General features: G+C 37.2%; 1 protein-coding gene across 2 annotated transcripts in view; it reads left to right on the forward strand.

The window, feature by feature from the left end:
* The window catches only part of LOC111154675 (eukaryotic translation initiation factor 4 gamma 3), a 373,624-nt gene that overhangs the window by 169,385 nt on the left and 184,567 nt on the right, over positions 1–19,672 (forward strand). The window contains exons 3-4 of one of the 2 annotated variants that reach the window (XM_022514486.1): positions 8,025–8,120; positions 9,573–9,686. In XM_022514486.1, the coding sequence (XP_022370194.1) occupies positions 8,091–8,120; positions 9,573–9,686 (144 nt within the window). In that variant the 5' untranslated portion in view covers positions 8,025–8,090. The remainder of the gene's footprint in view (positions 1–8,024; positions 8,121–9,572; positions 9,687–19,672) is intronic. The other variant, XM_022514485.1, reaches the window with a different exon arrangement.

The following is a 19,672-nucleotide window of genomic DNA, read 5'->3' on the forward strand; positions in this document are numbered from 1 at the left end:
CTAGTTCTCTGTTCACTCGATATTATGAAACATGCTTATAGAATTTTCCTATTTAAATATTTGCAATATTTTCCAACAAAGTATAGTAGTATATTAAGCAAGTTATTCCAGAATGACTTAAACTTGGTGAATCAGGTCATTACATGCAGAGGAGAGAGAAAAAACCTAGATGCATCTTTCACAGTTGCACTCTTTGCAGCATCGACAGGTACAACTTATATCATTCCAAAGAAGTTTCTAAAACCAGTCACAAAGAATTGAATAATCCTCTGAGAGAAGCTGAGTGAGCTATTGGCAAAATTCCTTTATCTGTGCTCTATTAAAATCCCATAATGGCACAATGGCCACAATGGCATACGTTGTGAAAGTGGAATCACCTCTCTGTGTGGCTGTCATCCGATATTATGCTTTGTGTTTAGATGAAACCGCTTGTGTAGAATACGAATCTGCTCTTGGCATACATATAATTTGAGTAGAAGAAGTACTTGATTATTTTTTGTTTAAAATAGTAATTCAAAGCTAAAGGAAAAGAAATTCTTCTAATAGTATTCATTTTAAGACCAATGATACAGTGCATGTATTGACAGGGAACCAGCTGTATGTGTTACCAGGAATGGTGTATTACCTAATGAAAGAACTTGTGCCTGAATGGTAATTCACATACCATTTTTTCAATTAACTGTAGATGTGTTTGGTGCCTTATATGTCTCCAGTGTTGAAGATATTAATGAAAATTTTGTATTAAGTCAGATGTGGCCATTAAGCAAATTTTCAGCATCTTCTCTGAAAACAAATTAGGGTGCTCTTCCTTTTTGTAGTACTCTAGCTCTGGGAAGGCAAAATTCTCATGTAACTTCTTGAAGGATAGGAAGAGAACACTTCTGTATGTTTTTTATAAGTTGTACTTCTCAATGTTGTATTTGGTATCTTGACAGAAGCTTTTGCTTCAACCAACATCAACTAAATGTTGAGAATAAAGTGTCAAGATTCCCTAAAACCGACAAGCCTTACCACTGAGAATATGGCTTTCTTAACAGTTGTTCACTTTGTTTAATTGGACAAAGAATTGAAATTGGTGCTGTATTTTACAACTATATCCAAATGTTGTCATGAAACTTGATGAAATACTTTTCAACTTAGAGTGCAGACAGAGTTGATAAGAAATCCACTTACCTCTCTTGGAAAGGAGGCAAGATGACAGAGGAGTGGGGGATCCTGTTTCAACTGGTCCCCTGAATTTAGCTGGATATATATCAAACCATTTTGAACACCCATGGAATCAGCCTTAGATTATGAATATATATCTGGATCTCAACAAGCAGAAATGTGACTGCTTTTTGCAAGGTAGGATGTTTAGAGTCGTGACTCCGTGGGGAGAAGATGAGCAGAAGGGGGGAGGGAACCTCCAAAGCTGGTACCTTAGAAGGGGTACAACAGCAGAATGCCAATTCAGAACCCTTAGAAATCTGCTCTAGTGAGAAACATACCTCTCTAAGGGGGGCTTAGGAAATGAAAAGGCAAAAATTCTAGGTGTAGAGCATTGTGGTCTCAGTTTAGGGGGAACCACAGAGCAAAATGGGATTCCTGAAATGGTAGAGTACCTGAACATTGGAGACAGGAAACAGGTTATGGATCGTGAACCCAGGAAGGGACTCTCAGCTCCGATTGCCATAAACTGAGAGCCAGGCCAGTTGATAACTGCTCTTTCCTTCAAGAGCCTGAGAAAATCTGGAACCTGAACCTTCAACCAGGCAAAAGCTTGCAGCATGGTAGTGGCCAGGAGAAGGCTTCAGAGCAGAACCCAGACCTGATTCCAGAGTTTTAGGTGTACACATGAACCCATAGCCACTCATGGTTTTAGAATCACAAAGGGCAGTGGCATACCTGGGCCCCTGAGACTACCTCTGAGAGAGTTGCTATGGGCGCGCACCACAGGAGGCCGCAGTTTTTAGCAACACCTGCAGAAGTGGAGATTGTTTGTCCTGGAAGGGCTATGAAAGAGGACAGATTGAGATTTTTCTGCTCTGGGCCAGAGGTTTGGCTGCGGCTATTTTTGCTCTGATCCTCTGAAGAGGCAGGAAAAGCATCCAGGGAGCAAAAGCCACACAGAAGACTGGTTTCCACTGAGCCCATCCTCCTGACAGGGAGCACGGTATCTCTGCACAGGCGGGGTTACCTGAGAAACAGTGCGACAGGCCCCTCCCGCAGAAGACAGGCTGGAAGAACAGGTGGATGAGAATCCTATGGATCCTATGAGGCTGTAAAATCTCAACGCCAGAGGAAAATTGTATATTGAGCTCCAGGTGTGACTTCACGACTTGTTTATTTTTCAGATTTTTTCCCCCTTTTCTCATGCTTTTTCTCTGTTGTATTTTTCTTTTTCTCTTCTCTTCATTTCAGCTAGATGTCTGTTACATCAGCTTATTTTTCAGTTGCTTTTTAACTTGTTATTTTTACACATGTATACCTTTAAAAAATAGATATATGCTTTATTTTAGACCTTTTTTCACTCTGTTCAGTTTTACCTTTTTCATACATACAAATTTTACTTTCCTTTTAATTTTGGGATGGGGTGTCCTCTAACACACAGACCAAAATACACCCAGGAACAACTGAAATACACTGCTTTGCCATTGAGAAATTATAGCCCCCCCATTTTTCAATTTTTCAATTTTATTCTTGTGTTTCATTTTGGCTTTAGTTTTTTTTGGTGGTGGCATTTGACCCCTTTGCATTTTGCTAGGATGCATCTAGCTTGGGTCATGGTTAATATTTTGGACTCTGCATTCACTCAGCCATTCCTTGACAGAATGACTAGGAGGAGGAACTCTCAACAAAGAAAAGAACCAGAAACGATGTCCTCTGCCACAGAACTAAGGAACATAGCTATAAGCAAGGTGTCAGAGATGGAATTCAGGATAGCAATCATGAAGTCAATAGCTAGGCTTAAAAAAAGCATTAGTGACAATATAGACTCTCTAAGGGCAGAAATGAGATCTAATCAGGCTGAACTTAATGCTATGAATGAGAGGTGCCTGGGTGGCCCAGTCACTAGGCATCTGCCTTTGGTGCAGGTCATGATCCTGGGGTCCTGGGATCAAGCCTCGGGCTCCCTGCTTGGCAGGAAGCCTGCTTATCCCGCTCTCACTGTCCCTGCATGTGTTCCCTCTCTCGCTGTGTCTTTCTTTGTCAAATAAATAAAATCTTATTTAAAAAATGCTATGAATGAGATGCAGTCTAAACTGGATACTCTAACAGCGAGCATAAATGAGGCAGAAGAGCAAATCAGTGATCTAGGAAAAAACTGATAGGAAGGAAGCTGAGGAAAATAGGGATAGGCAGCTAGTAGCCCATGAAAATAGATCAATGAAATGATGCCATGAAACATACCAATGTCAGAATTATTGGGCTCCCCGAGGAGGTAGAGGGAGAGGGAAGACTAGAAGGTATATTTGAGCAAATCATAGATGAGAACTTCTCTAATCTGGGGAGGGAAACAAGCATTTATGTCCAAGAGGCAGAGAGGACTCCTCCCAAAAACAGATAAAAATAAGTCAACATCCCAACATATAGTAGTGAAACTTGCAAATCTTAGAGCCAAGGAAGTTACCCTGAGAGAAGCTAGAGGGAAGAGATTTCTTATATATGGAGGGAGGAACATCAGAATAACATCAGACCTGTCCACAGAAAGCTGGCAAGCCAAAAAGGGCTGGCAAGCCAAAAAGGGCTGGCAAGACATATTCAGGGTACTAAATGAAAAGAACATGTAGCCAAGAATACTTCACCCAACAAGGCTGTCATTCAGAATGGATGGAGAGATAGAGCTTTCAGGACAGGAAGAAACTGAAAGAATATGTGGCCACCAAACCAGCCCTGTGAGAAAAATTAAGGGGGATTCTGTAAGTGAAGAGCAACTCATAAGTCACACAGACCAGAAAGAAACAAAATCTATAGAAATGGACTTTACAGGTAATAAAATGGCACTCAATTCCTATCTTTCAATAGTACACTGAATGTAAAGGGGCTGATTGCTCCCATTAAAAGACACAGGATTTCAGATTGGATAAGAAAGCAGGACCCATCCATATGCTGTCTGCAAGAGACTCATTTTGAACCTAAAAACACCTCCAGATTGAAAGTGAGGGGATAGAGAACCTTTACCATGCTAATGGACCTCTAAAGAAAGCTGGGGTAGCAATCCTCATATCAGACAAATTGAATTTTAAACCAAAGACCATAGTAAGAGATATAGAGGGACACTATATCATACCTAAAAGGTCTATCCAATAAGAAGATCTAACAATTATAAATATCTAAGCCTTCAACATGGAAGCAGCCAGTTATATAAACCAGTTAATAGCCAAAATAAAGAAACTTTGATAATACATTAGTAGTAGAAGACCTCAACACTTCACTCAAGCAATGGACAGATCATATAAGCAGATCAACCAAGAAACAAGAGCTTTGAATGACACATTGGACCAGATGGACTTCATAGATATATACAGAACATTCCATCCTAAAACAACAGAATACTTGTTCTTCTCCAGTGCCAACAGAACTTTCTCCAGAATAGGCCATCAGGTCTCAACTGGTACCAAAAGATTGAGATTATCCCCGGCATATTTCAGACCACAATGCTGTGAAACTGGAACTCAACAAGAACAAAATTGGAAGGACCTCAAACACTTGGAAGTTAAAGAGTATCCTGCTAAAGGATGTTTGGGCCAACCAGGAAATTCAAGAACTTAAACAATTCAATGAAACTAATGAGAATGAAAACACATCGACCCAAAACCTATAGGATACTGCAAAGGCGGTCCTAGGAGAGAAATACATAGCCATCCAAGCCTCTTTGAAAAAATTAGAAAAATCCCATATGCACAAGCTAAACTTAACCTAAAGGACTTGGAGAAAGAACAGCAAATAAGGCCTAAACCAAACAGAAGAGAAATAATAATGATTAGAGCAGAAATCAATGAAATACAAATCAGAAAAGCTGTAGAACAGATCAATGAAACTAGAAACTAGTTCTTTGAAGCAATTAGTAAGATTGGTAAACCTTTGGCCAGACTTACCCAAAAGAAAAGGGAAAGTACCCAAATTAATAAAATCATGAATGAAAGAGGAGAGATCACAATTAACACCAAGGAAATAGAAACAATTATTAGACATTATTATCAGCAATTGTATGCCAACAAATTAAGCAATCAAGAAAAAGTGGACGCATTCCTGGAAATGTATAAACTACTAAGACTGAAATAGGAAGAAACAGACAATCTGAACAGTCCAACAACCAGCAAGGAAATTGAAGCAGTAATCAAAAACTTCCAAAAAAAAAAAAAGAGTCCAAGGCTAGATGGCTTCCCAGGGGAATTCTACCAAACCTTTAAAGAAGAAATAATGCCTATTCTACTGAAGCTATTTCAAAAAATAAAAATAATGGGAAAACTTCCTCTTTCTATGAGGCCAGCTTTACTCTGATCCCAAAACTAGACAAAGACCCGATCAAAAACGAGAATTACAGACAAATACCCTGATGAACATGGATGCCAAAATATTCCTAGCCAATAGGATCCAACAGTACATTAAAAAGATTATTCACCACAATCAGGTGAGTTTTATTCTGGGATGCAGGGTGGTTTAGCTTTCAGAAATCAATCAGCGTGATAGAGCACAGTAATAAAAGACAGAAACCATATGATCCTTTCAACTGATGCAGAAAAAGCACTTGATAAAATACAGCAGCCTTTCCTGAATAAAACTGTTCAAACTATAGGGATAGAGGGAACATACCTCAGTATCATAAAAGCCATCTATGAAAAGCCCACAGCGAATGTCATTCTCAATGGGGAAAAACTGAGAGCTTTTCCGTTAAGGTCAGGAACCTGACAGAGATGCCCACTTTCACCATTATTGTTCAACATAGTACTAGAAGTCCTAGCCTCAGCAATCAGACAACAAAAAGAAATAAAAGGCATTCAAATTGGCAAAGAAATCCACTTACCTCTCTTATGTTGGAATGGTTAACTTCAATTAGAAAGTTAACTTTTAAGTTGAAATAAACCTCCAGCCTTCTAGAGTTTGAATGTGATACATACACATAAACTTGATTTTTCGAACAGTGCTAAAAATTATCTTTGGTGAAAAATCTGTGGCTAACTTTTGGGTCATATGTGATGCAATTATCACCTATTTGATAGATTTGAGATGCTTGCTGTCGTAACTTTCAGTTTGTGGTCAGATTTAGTACACCTGTTGTGAAAAAGGGAAACTAACCTGATATAGGTAGGACCTTAATGTTGGTTATAGAGATGGGTATAATGTTACCATGTTCAAAGATTGCAAGTTATCCTCTGTGTCCAGTATGTGTCCATTGATTTTGTTTTGTTTTCATTAATTAAAAGTTATGATAAAGTTTTTAAAGATTTGCTTTGAAGATTGTGTGTGTGTGTATGTGTGTGTGTGTGTGTAATCTGTATACCCAATTTGGGGTTTGAACTCATGACTGCAGTATCAGGAGTTGGATGCTACACTGACTGAGCCAGCCAGGCATCCCTCAAACATTTGCTTTAAATTGTTAATCCCAGCTAAACTGCCACTAAATGGTCATCAGATGCTAAAAGTTGTAGAATTTTCTTTTAAAACAAAGTTAAAATACTTTCTAGAGATAGCATTTACTTTGTTACCTTGGATAAGATACTTGTTTTTTTTTTGTTGTTGTTGTTTTGTTTTTTTTTTTTTTTTTTTTTTTTTTTAGAGAATTTATTTATTTATTTGACAGAGAGGGATCACAAGTAGGCAGAGAGGCAGGTACGGAGGGGTGGGGGGAGCAGGCTCCCTGCTGAGCAGGGAGCCCAATGTGGGCTCCATCCCAGGACCCTGAGATCACGACCTGAGCTGAAGGCAGAGGCTTAACCCACTGAGCCATCCAGACTCCCTGAGAGAGAGAATCTTAAGCTGACTCCCCACTGAGTGTGGAGTCTGACATGGGGCTCAATCTCTTGACCCACAAGATTACGACCTAAGCCAAAACCAGGAGTCAGACACTCAGCCAACTGAGCCACCCAGGTGCCCTGACACTTGAATTTTCTGACCTTTGATTTCCTCATTTGTAGAACTGGCATTGTGGTGGTAAAAGGTGATTGTACAGTAATTGATTTTTCCTTATTTAATCTTAGGAACTTACTTGTGAAGTAGATTAGCTAATATTTTTACATTAATGGGAAGGATAAATTACTTGCCCAAGTAAATGGCCGTTGGGATTTGAAGCCAAGTCCTGTGATTCTGTGTCCATTGCTATTGCCCTTATTTCATTTTAAACATGTTACAGATTTCTTCTTTTTTTTTTTTTCCTGGATTCAATAGCACATATGCTAGTTTGTAGTATTTAACATGGTTTCATAATGAAAAGCTTATACTCTTATTTTCAGAAAACCTATGGTAAGTTAGTACGTAATACCACTTACCCCATGCTTTTGTCTAAAGTTCGTATTGATTATATATTTTTATGTAAAAAAAAAATGGTCATGTAAAAGGATTAAAGTCGTTTAAAAGGATTAAGCAGTGGAAGAGAACAGCAACAATATAGCAGTTAACCTAGTGAACTGCTAATTTGTCTCTGGGGTGTCTTCCTCAACGGTTTTCTTTGCTTGTAGGTACTTTGGAAAACTCACCACAGCAATAACACATTCTCTCAGCCATGTTTCATTTTGTTTGTGGCATGATCTGTCCGTTTCTGAAATAGATGAATTGACAGTGAGTGCTCTTTGTACTTAGGTTATCAAATCATTGTACTTAGTCGTTGGGTTGCAGATGTCTACTTATCAGGAGGTGTTTAAGGTAACCTCTTAAAAAATGCCACTCTGATTCTGAATTGCTGCGTATTGTGGTAAAGATAAGTTTTTAAAAGTAGAGCTGTAAACCGTACTAGTAAATACTTTTATAAATTTCTTTTGAATACTTTGAGTTATCCTGCCATATATATTAAAAATATATTATTGTTCTTGTCATTTTTTTGACAGACCCCATATCCCTCTGGACAGAATGCAGGTCCAACCACGTTGGTATACCCTCAAGCCCCTCAGACAATGAATTCACAACCTCAAACCCGTTCTCCGGTAAGTATACAGAAGCTTGTTCTAGACAGTGTTTTCCATTTAAGTTTGTGTTTTTAGGAGCTTGGGTTCCTTCGGCTAAAACTTTTACTCGTTTTTGGAAACTTGTTCCAAGGACAGTTTATTTTACTTTATTATTATTATTATTACTATTACTATTATTATTATTATTGGTCAGCACTGCATTTTCAGACTTTTAGTATAGGAATAATTTAAATTTATTGAGAGAAGAAATGGAGCTTTTTATCTTCTTTTACTTTTCTGTGGCATGATTTTTTTTTTTAATCTGGTTGCATTCAAGTTCATTTCAGCTCTTAATTTGTTGTACTGTTCACAATTCAGGAGGACAGTAAAGCACGGTGATTTTTAAAAGTAAATTAAATTTCATTAATTAGACTCTCAAATTTCAGTGGTTTGGGAAGTAAGATTTCTGAATCGGTGTCACTAGATCAGTTCTAACCATTTGACAGTTTGGACATAAGCATGACATACACCAGTGGTGTATTCATTTTTTCAGATGGTAAATAAATTGCGATACAAATTAAAATGCTGTCATCCTCTTTGCTCATCCTTTACATGGATTGCAATAAATATTGCAAAGACTGAGAATTTACTCTAGGTTCATCCTTCTGTTTCACAAAAGTATATAGTGGCTTCAGCTGTCCATTCCTTAGAACGTCGTTTCCTGCCCTGCATGACTAATTTTTGCCAGAAGGTGCTTCTGTAACATCTCACGTTGTATCTCACATTCCTACTTGTATCTCAGCTTTGTGTTTTCCTCAGAGTACAGGTATCTTCTTTCGGTTCCCCACCCCTGCTTTTTTGCCTGTAGTATAGGGGTATTTCATTGCATTAGCTCCTATTCATTTGGTTTTATGCATGAACTGAGAAATGTTGAAATGTATGAAAGATTGCTCAAAGAACTAGTGATCATGGACTGCACCAAAATGTAATCTCTTTCTTACCCTCTTCTGTCTTCCTTTTCCCTATTGCCCTCTTCTCCAATCCCTGTTCTTAGATCCTGGTTCTCCCCAGGGGGTGGAAGAACCTTTCTGAAGAGGTGGGACTTTGGTCCTAGTTGCCTGTTTGCTTGTCTTTTTTTTCTTTTTTCTTTTTTCCTTTTTCTTTTTTTTTTCTTTTTTCTTTCTTCTTTTTTTTATTTTTGCTGAAATGATCGACAAGATGTCCGATGCAAGTTGTGTTCTGAGAGTGGTTTGGGGTTGTGGATACTTGACTACTTGGAGTGGGCCTGAGATCTCACCAGATTAATTTAGATAGGCCCTGCTTCTAGTCATTAAACATGGGACATTATGGTAAGCTCTTACTGCAAAGAACTATGGCCCTCTTCACCCCCACCCCCCTTTTATAATTATTGAAAGAAAAGAAATTTACATGGTTAGAACTGGCGCAAAACCTGACTGAAGAGCTGCATCTCTAAACCAGTTTTTTTGACAGCCCAGCAGAACAGTGCCAATACATTGCACAGACAACTGGAAGAGGAGGAAGGTTTTGGAACAGACTCCCGTTTACAGGTCCTTGGCTGGAAGAGGCTGGATAAAATACTGCATTGTAAGCAATATAACAAACTGTACTTCTTGCAGGCAGTGGTGCCTCTGGCACTCATTATTTTTGACCACATCCATTTATTGGCTGATGAACAGAAATGCTTTGATTGCTTCTTCTCTGGAAGTCTGACCTAGCATGGCAGTTTCTGCCAGGCGTAGCGGGGAAAAGAATAACAAATTGGGTGGGTCTTCTTGATTGGGAATTAGACAGGAGTAATTTGGGGTTTAGATTTTTCTTTAAACTCGAAGAGGGATATCCCTTTCAGATAAATTTGATATTAAAAGATAAATTTCAAGGCTTCTTTTTCCCTCTTTCCTTTTATAATTGAATATCAAAGAGGAAATTGTCTGCAGTTGTCAGCCATGTTTCTGTGGTCATAAACTCTTCAGATTCTATCCTCTATGCAATTTTTGCCATCTGCTCTGCTAGTGACCATTACCACCCCCATTACTAAAAACCACACACATAACATTCCATTACATATCCCAAAACAAGTGCAAGACTAGCAAACCCTAGACTACTCTTGCTTGTTGTTTTGGGTCCAGTTTTCTTTATTTCATTTGTGTTGGTGCTGGGAGGGTGAAGTTGGGATATGAAATTTGACAGGATTGCATTTTCTTTCTACATCCCAAATTGCCATAGTTTAGTCTCATCCATCCCACAGCTATCTCAACTGGTGAGGAGAGGTAAGCTGTTGCACTAAGGAAGGGACTCTTCCCTTGGCTTTGTAGAGCAGCTAAAGCTTACTCCATTCTATTTCTGCATTAATGGGCCATTGGCAATTGCACAGTTTAGGCTCTTCTGTTCTTCCCGGGACAGCTGCCTTTGCAATCCAAGTGGCTTCACGTGGCACCCCCTCCCTCTTTCAGGTTATCTTTGTGTCCGTATTTCTATTTGATGTATAGTATCTTAGTGAAATTCATATTACTGAAAATTTGTTTAAAAGCAAAAAGGTACTGGTTAGCTACCTATCTGTTCCATTTTCTGGATATACTGGAACTCTTTAAAAAATAGTTTATTTTTAAATAGCCTCCAAAGTATCTATTAAATGCCTCATTGGAAGGGGGAACAGTTTGGCTTTTGCAGTAACCTGTATCCACTGGTTATATTTTGTGGTTCTAAGGGCCAAAGATGCATCAGTGTTATGTTGGCCATGCCCTGTTGCCAACTGTGCACAGAAGGGTGAGTGAATGGGTGGGTGGGTGGCATTAACATTGGATCCAAGTTCACAGAAGGCTGCTTTCCTTAATATCTACAGTCCTCACCATCTAAAAACCCCTTAAAAAATAAAAGGAAGAAATGAATGTTTCTATTTTTAATATGAGCCAGCAGCGACTACAGTTTGTTCTGTTGCTTACAGTTACCCATAGGATTAAGACTGTTGTCATTCCAAGTGGAAAGCTCAATAGCCAATGGTGACTAGTGCAAAATAGACTAGGGTACTTTCCAACTAACTTGTGTTTTTTTTGGTTTGTTTGTTTTTTTTGTTTTTGGTTTTTTTTTAAATATATGTGTAATTTTATAAGGTACTCCTCTTGCTCATAGAAAGTTCTCTTTTGACTGGAACCTTCCAAATATATGAAGTTGCAACTTTTATTTTAGAGCCTTAGAAATGAGACCTTTCTGTGGAACAGTGATAAGACAGGTACTGCTATACTCAGGTTAATTTTTTAACGTGGCCCTTCTCTCTCATTTTCTTCAAAAGTGTCATGAAGAAACATCTCACTTCCACCCCTACTTTCATACCACATGGGTGGTATTGCCTATTCTTGAAATTTGGTGTCCATAGTAGAGGTATGATCTGTTTTCTTTTCATAATTGGAAAACTGAAAATATAAAACCTCAGTTTCTATGAAGAGAAAAAGTTCACGAAGTAAAGGTCCCCTTATCATCATTCTGAAAAACTCTTTTACAGTAGTTAGCAGATATAATGGCTGACCTAACACACCCTAATCACATAGGTCATTAAGGGCTCATTAATTTATGCTGAAAAACTTCGAATTGTGTTTAAGACACTTTTCATTACTTGAAAAATAGGTGATGTTTTAGCTTCTAAGAAGAATTCTTAATAAAGCAGTCTTCAACCATCTCCTGCATTGTGGCATGTGCTCCACTGCAATTTTTTGAAAATTATTTATGTGAAATAACAGCAGTTGGGGAATAATTCCACATCTCTTGCATGTAACTTAAATTCTGAGTATGAGGGATTGGTTCTTAGTTAATCTTCAGTCTGATTCACCTGCAGTGTTGAGTTAATAGAAGGAAGGCTTTCTAGGAAATAACTGAAGACGTATTTTAGTTTCTTAAATGTATTCCATTCAAGTCCTGTGTGGTTTGTGTTCAAAACTGCTTTGTAAATATTTTCTTTTCACTATTAAGGGGGTCGTTAACATTTCAATAGTTAATGTATTAGTAGCCAGTACATGACACTATGTCCCGAATAGTTTTCTCTGTCTTTTTTAGTGAAATCACACTGGAAGTCTAGTTAATGGTCTAGTGAAGAATAGTTGATCTTACAAGTTTAGTATTTAAAATTTTATTAGTAGGAAAGCTTTTTCTTTCATTGTACATTAGGGAAAGTAAGAGAGTGTGTATTATAATCTTTTAAGCACTCTGTTGGGCTAAGGAATTATATTTTTTTGTTTGTTTTTATTCTCAGTATCAAATAGCAGTAGGTATATATGGACAGTGTTGTGCTGTTGTGTATAAAAACTGAGAGATTTGATTTCTTTTACTCTTTTCTTCCTGAGCCTATACTAGTACCACTTTGATTAATCATTTTAGAGGGTGATGTTCTTTACCAGCTATTTGCTTTGGTATGCCTGATATTAAACTTTACTAGTTAATTGTATTTAAATATATATGTCGTATTTTATATATTTAAATACATATTTATATATTATAAATATATTTGTATATTTATAGATATATAAATGAAATTTTATTCTTTAAGAAATAAAGGAAGATACTGAAATTTCCATTTCATGTGTGAGATACCCCATTAAACTAAAGTGAATTTGAAATCGGTCCTGTTAACATTCTGTATTTCCTGTTGGACATTTTAATTACCTCCTGGCTATTTCCTGTAATATAGAAACTTCTCCATTTCCTCCAGCTGTATCAGTTGCATAAGCACCCCGGACTTTTTCATGTTTGTCTTAATATAATCACTTAGTATTTCAAACCTTCTTTTACTTTATTTTAGGATTTTTTTTTTTTTTAATATTCCTATCAGAGAGATACCCTTACGTGCCTAACAGCTTAGCTGTTTCTCTCCCAGCTGATAAATGGCGAACTGTAGCTGGAGTGGTGTTAGCCTGTTGAACCTTAGTACCTGTCTGTCACTGTCCTGCAGCAAAGCTTTGACTGTTTGTGGTTGTTTTTTTTTTCTCGTGGGTTTTTTTCTTTTGGCATATTGTGTGACATTTTGGTTTTTGTTGTGGTGTTTCTGACTCTTTGTGCCTTTCCTTTTGTGTTTGTTTTCCCTCCTTTTCTCAGTTTGCAGCGGGGCCTCGACCTGCCCATCACCAGGTACTGTACCCTTGCCCCTTCACTATCACCTTTAACTAATAGGTGGGGGCTTTAGGAGCTGCTGACCCTTAGAATGCTGCCATTCCGGGCAACCACCCAATCTGTACTCTTTAAGAGGAGCTCCAGTCTCCTGTGATTCTGTTCTTTTTGTCCTTCACTAATTTCACGGCATTTTGTTATTAACGAACACATTCCCTTCTGTTAATGGCACAATTTAAAAATAATAAAGTGGTTTTTCCCCCAAAACAATAATTGCTCTCAATTTAGGGAACCCTGAAAATTTTCAGATATGGTAAGCAAGCCCTCACAGGTTTTGTGGTTATATGTATTGTTTAAATTGGACTGGAACAGGCAACATTCTAAGGGTTTTCTGTTAACATTCTGATGTAACTTGTATTGATGTGTATAAAATAGCATTAGTATTTCTAAAACCACTTAATCTCAGTTACTAACTTAGATCTAATATCAAATTAACAGTAATACATAGTCATTTGTTTCATAGAATTATTCTCAGGATACGTAGAAAATAAATACATTATTTAATTTTAATATTTGTAGCCAGTTGGTTCTTTTTAAATGAAGTAATTATATAAGTTAAAATTCAAAAATGTATATGCTGACACTAAGTTATTTAGCAGGAATATACTAGAGGAGGTGGTTTGGGATAAAGAAAAACCTTGCAGGGTTTTTCCCTCCAAATAGCTTCTTACAGAGTGTCCTGAAACATTTTCTCTTGCTACAGTAGAAAGGGTCTAGGCCTTACAGATCTGGGTTCATATTACCAGCTTTACTGTGCAACCGGCTGGGTTAAACAGATCTTTTTCTGAGCCTCAGTTCCCTCATATGGAAAACGGGAATAAATGCCCTCCATTTTAGAGATAAGATTCTTTAGGCATCTGACACAAAGTAAACAGCAGGAAGCGGTAGCTGTTTTTTGATACTGTTATGCAGCCTAGCATGGTTTGATAAAATGAAAGAAGTGTTACCCATTGTTTGCCTGTGTTAATCATAGTTAGAATTCTTATTATTGAGTAAATGGACATGGTGTAATTGCAGGATTTCATTGTCTACCAGTGATACAAGGCTCTGTTTCTCAAAATGAAGTCTTTTCAATTTAGATGATGTAAAACCAAGCAAATTCTGAGGTGCTAAGGACACTTTGCAGGAGAACTCAGATATGGTTATGTGAAGTGGATGGCAATTCTTTGGGTTAGATGAAGAAATAAAATTCGGGTATTTTTTAGTATCAACAGACAGTGTTGTTAAAGAGCTTACAGTGTGGTGTCAACTAGACCTAGGTTTGAGTCTTACTAACTGAGTGGTTTTGGGCAGTTTATTCATTGGTCTCAGCCTCAGTTTTTTCATCTGTAAAATGGGGAAAATACTAATACCCATCTTAGGACTGATATGAAGAGTAAACGAGATAATGGAAGGACAGTGATTAGCGGTGTTTGGCATATACTACAATTCTAGATTGATTACTAATAATTGAAAAGAAGATAAGCCCATAGGTAAAAAGGTTGATTATAATTTTTATAAAGTATTTCGTCAACAGTCATAGAGGCAAGGCTTAAATTTTAGTCAGGGATCAAGCCAGAGAACTACTCCTAACAGAGAAACCTGGGAGATCTTTGCTCCAGAAGCAGTGTAGAAAAAAACTGATTAAGAAAAACTATTTCTAAGTTCCTTCATATAAGGCTGAGTGTTTCTATAATTTCTATTCAATTGCATTGGTCCTCAAATAGGGATGTTGTAGTTAAGCCTTTATAAAAAAGTCTACTCTGGGAAAATTTGTTTTCTGAACTTTCTCCTGAGCCTAAAGTCTTATGATACTCTTTGTCTTCTTTAATTCCAAAAACCAAGGAAAACTTAAAGGAGTCTTGGTGAGAAAAGGTTGATTTCACTTCTGAAATGATTTTCATGTGTCATATGACTCAAGAAAGTTTTGGCAGATTGGTTCTTTATTTAGCTATGGGATGATGCTTGTGAAGTTATGGCATGTTTCAACCATTAGAAAAGTAGAACTCCCTATGTGTATATACTTATTATTTATTCATTAGCAAGGAAAGTAATTACATTTTGACACAAGTTCTTGAAGATCGATTTTTGAGATGGATCATAAATCCAGAGTGTTACTTTTGGATACAAAAACTTCAGAGAGCTGGCTGCTTTTTACTCTGGCATTCCTCCTTTCTAAATAGCAGTTTAAAATTTTTCTTACACCAGAGAGAATTGAGTACGGAAACCTATAACTTTGGTGGAGGCAGCAGTAGGAATTAGTCCCCTTGGAAAACTAGGAGAGGGAGGGCCGGGAGTTGAAGTGACACTGCTGAGCAGGAGCTAGCTGAAGCCGTGGTGTGGCGGAGAGCGAATTGTTAGGAAGAGTTTGCTCTGCTTTATCCATGGCTGTACAGTCCAGTTTGGTTTGTTCCAGTATGGACTAGGTATTGGCATTTTGGGTGGGATAACCAGTTATGAAATTCTTCCCTGTAAATTGCAGTTCATTTAGCAACCTTAGGACTCTAAATGCCAGTAGAATTCCCCCAGTGACAATTAAAAAACAAAACAAAACAAAAAACACCTTCACATATTTCCAAATAACCTCCATGGAGATGATACTATTTCCCACTTGAGAATTAATGGTTGAAGTTTGTATTTAAAACAGTCTTCTCCTCAAATCTAAAGTCGTGTAGAGGGGCTCCTTGGGTGGCTTAGTTGGTTAAGTGTCCCATTCTTGGATTTTGGCTGAGGTTGTGATCTCAGGGTCGTGAGACCGAGCCCCATATCGGGTTCCATTGGTGGGCATGGAGCCTGCTTGAGATTCTTTCCCTCTCCCTGTGCTCTTCCTCACGTCCCCATCCGATGTCTCAAAACGGAAGGAAGGAAGGAAGGTAGGAAGGAAGGAAGGAAGGAAGGAAGGAAAAGAAAAAGAAAGAAAGTCAGTCAGTCAGGTAGAGGTTCATAGAGAAGGAGATGCTCATAAGACAAAACAGTACATAGAAACTTGTATAATGAGAGCAAATGGTAAAAAACATTGAGTGGTACACAGAGAATACATTTTTAAAGGGTAAAACATCTATGTCCTAGGTTATTGTTGGTTTGTTGTGAATTGAAGGCATACATGATTTTTTAATCTATTAATTGTTTTCTTTGGCCAGAAAGAATTAAATCAGGGGTTATAATTAGCTTTGAATAGTTAGACTTAGTGAATAGATTTCTTATTTCTCCTTTATTGAATTGTTCATCAGTGGCTGCCTTTCTGACCACATATCCTTTCATGCTTTGATCTTTTTTTTTTAAACACAGTAATTTGATGTTGGATGATGGTTCCTGTGATTGTTGTTTCTAAAGTCCAACTGTAAATACGTTAAGTTTTTGTGACTGCTTAGTAACCAGTGGTTCATAAACATTACAAAGAATAAAAATACTGTTATTTAGGTAAGCTAATTGGAGGTAATTGCTTGTGAAATGAAAACACGATTATCCAGTTCAGTAATCTAGAACCTATGTGTATATATTTTTTTCTTCTTTTTAAAATGAAGTTAACTGAATTGAAATGAAACAACATTCTGGATAGTGATATTTTTAGTTGAACAGGATCAAGAAACTGTTACAGAATGTATTTCTTGGAACTACTTTTAGGTAGAGTATCTTTCTGTGTGGCCAACTAGAGCTCTTACTGAGTCCCTCAAGTCAGGGATACCATGCTCCAGTTAGAATTATGTCAGCCGTGTCTTCTTCCAGTACCATTAGTTTTTTAGTTTTAGGCTTTTACAGGGATTCTTTCAGATTAATTAATTAGGATGTTCCATTCTTTTTGCATTTTGTAGCCTGAAGAGAGCTTTAGATTAGACTAACAATTTTCTTACAAGGTAAAAGAAGAAGTACTAAGTAATTTTATATGCAGACACCCATGGCTTTAGAAATATGGCAACTATTTTTACTCTGATGTTTGAAAATCCCAAGGTAATTAGAAACAGAAAGAACAGAACGTACACTCATAAGGAAATCAAGTCACTTGGTATAATGTAGATTCTGGCTTGTGTTATTAATTTCATGTTTAGTTGTTGAAATTTGTGTAGTTGTGGTTTAAAGTTACTTGTGTTCCTGTCCTTATTTTACTTTTGGGTTTCACAGCAGAGATCAAGTGTTGGTTATATTCTATGGCTGAGTAGTCGGCATTTTGAGAAAGACCAGGAAATTGGTATTTAAAAGTGTTCATAGAACAAAAATATTTTGCAGTGTCTTGATACACGGTTTTAGTTCCCATAATATTGACAAATGTTGAATAGTGTGCCATATTCGAAGTAATTGGATTTAGTGTAAACAAATAAAGGCTTGATAAAGCTTAACAGTACTTCACATCAAGGAAATATGTTACCTAGTGGCAAACAGCATTGAAACTGTGCATGTTTTCCTGTTGTAGTTTTGTTCTTTTTGCTAAAAGATTAAAAGAAAAGAAAACAGCTGGCTTATTTTTGTTTTTTAAATTTTTTTCATTATGACCCTTCAAGGTTTTTGTGTTGTTACATTTGAAGTCTTAGTTTCTGGTAGAGAAATATTTGTATTGCTCTAGGCAGTTTCTTAGATTTGGAAAATAAAATAAATGAAAGCTTAGAGGTTTGCCTCTGGGTCAGACTTGGCATATCAAGCCGGGTGGAAATAAGATCACGCATTTATGCAGCCTTATGACCAGTCCTCTTAGATTTTTCAGAGCTTAATGTAAGTCAGTCATGGGCAGTTTATCTAGTGCCTTAATCACCAAAGAGTTGTAGGGTTAGGGCAGAGATAGTAAAGAAAAATACAGGTTGGGAGTTGGCATAACTGGGAATCTTAGCTTCACTACAAACTAACTTCGAGCCTCAGATTTCTTATCTTGGGAAATGGATAAAATATGCTCATAAGTGATAAAATATTGAAGTGTTACAAGAACTGCACCTATTTCCTAAGGGGGTTATGAGGATCAGAGTCCCTGCCTGTCAGAGTCCCCGGCACATAGTAGATTCTGGGTAAATGTCAGTTTTCTTTAACAGTGACATAACCTGCCTATCTTTCCCTCCTTTCTCAGCCTATTTTTACCTATGAGCAAAGTATTCTACAAGGATGCTCATTTTTCAGAGTCTGCAGCATGAACAGACAGAACACCTGTCCCTGAACAGAATCCTCGGGGTTTTTTCCTTCCATCTGACATAATCCTCTATGGCACTACTATCTAGTAGAACTTTTGTAATGGTGGTGAAAATGTTAGTGTGTCTGTGTTGTTCACGACACATGTTTCCACATGTGGCTATTGAGCACTGAAAATGTGCAGTGCGACTGAAGAACGGAATCTTTCGTTATAAGTCATCAAATATGGCGAGTGGCTATTGTATTGGACAACTCAGCTCTAGAGCTTACATCTTCTAATTCTTAATGAAACATAAATTATGTGATATTGGCCACGTGCAGGGAAGGTACAGAAAGAATTTAGAATGTAATAGCCCTCGTTATAAATTGGTATAAGTCAGCAGAGTATCTGGTTGATACTTGAATGATATCCCATTATGTGGACTCTTCACTGCTTATTCCCTTACAACTTGTGAGAAAATTACAGCACTGCTATTTTTCTCAAAAGTACTTTAGAACTTTTAAAGATATTAACCTAAAAAATTCATAATTCCAAATCTTACTGTTCCTCTAGGAGGCTGAACTATATTGCAGAAAGCTAGGGATTTCAGAAGCATATTTTTTATATAGTTTTTTTTTTTGCTTTGCAAAATAATAATTATTCTGTAGTTTTTTCCACATAGGAAGAACTAATGTGATTGAATATGATTTTTCGAGTTGCTGAAAATGAATGGGTAGTTTTCAGAGAATATCAAATTATTATGTAGTTTTTTAGAGATATCCTTGTCTTTTGATGATTTTAGAAAGAGTGAAGTCATGAAAAGTGATAGAATTACCAACATATTCAAAAAACATTTATTCCTAATGTTATTGGCAAGGAAACTTCAGGTAACGGTATAATTATCACATCTTTAGAAGTATTTTCCAAGGGGTAACATTTTCCTTCTGGTTTCTAGAATGTTACAGTGAAAGTTAGCTATCATGAGTACTCTAAATTCAGCCTCTCTTATAAATGTATCCAAGCCCTTTGGAAAAGTTGCACAAAATACCACCTCAAATGAGAGCTGATTCTTTCCCTTGCCATTCTCCTGGCATACTAGTGGACCATTGAAAGATAAGGGACTTAAAACAGATTGAAATCAAGTTTGGGAATGATACTTATGTTGTACATGATTCCTCCCTTCTCTACCTAGCCTTTTCTGGCATTTTCATCAGTGACTTGGATTAATGACATGCCTGTCAAATTTGCTGATGGTTATGTGGTTTTGACCTTGTATTATACATTTGGAATCCAGAAGTATCTGTACAGTCTGAAATGATGGGTTTGAAATTAGCCAAATACATTTTCAAAG

This window comes from Enhydra lutris, unplaced genomic scaffold, assembly GCF_002288905.1.
Source record: "Enhydra lutris kenyoni isolate GAN:26980312 unplaced genomic scaffold, ASM228890v2 scaffoldscaffold38, whole genome shotgun sequence".
NCBI lineage: Eukaryota > Metazoa > Chordata > Mammalia > Carnivora > Mustelidae > Enhydra > Enhydra lutris.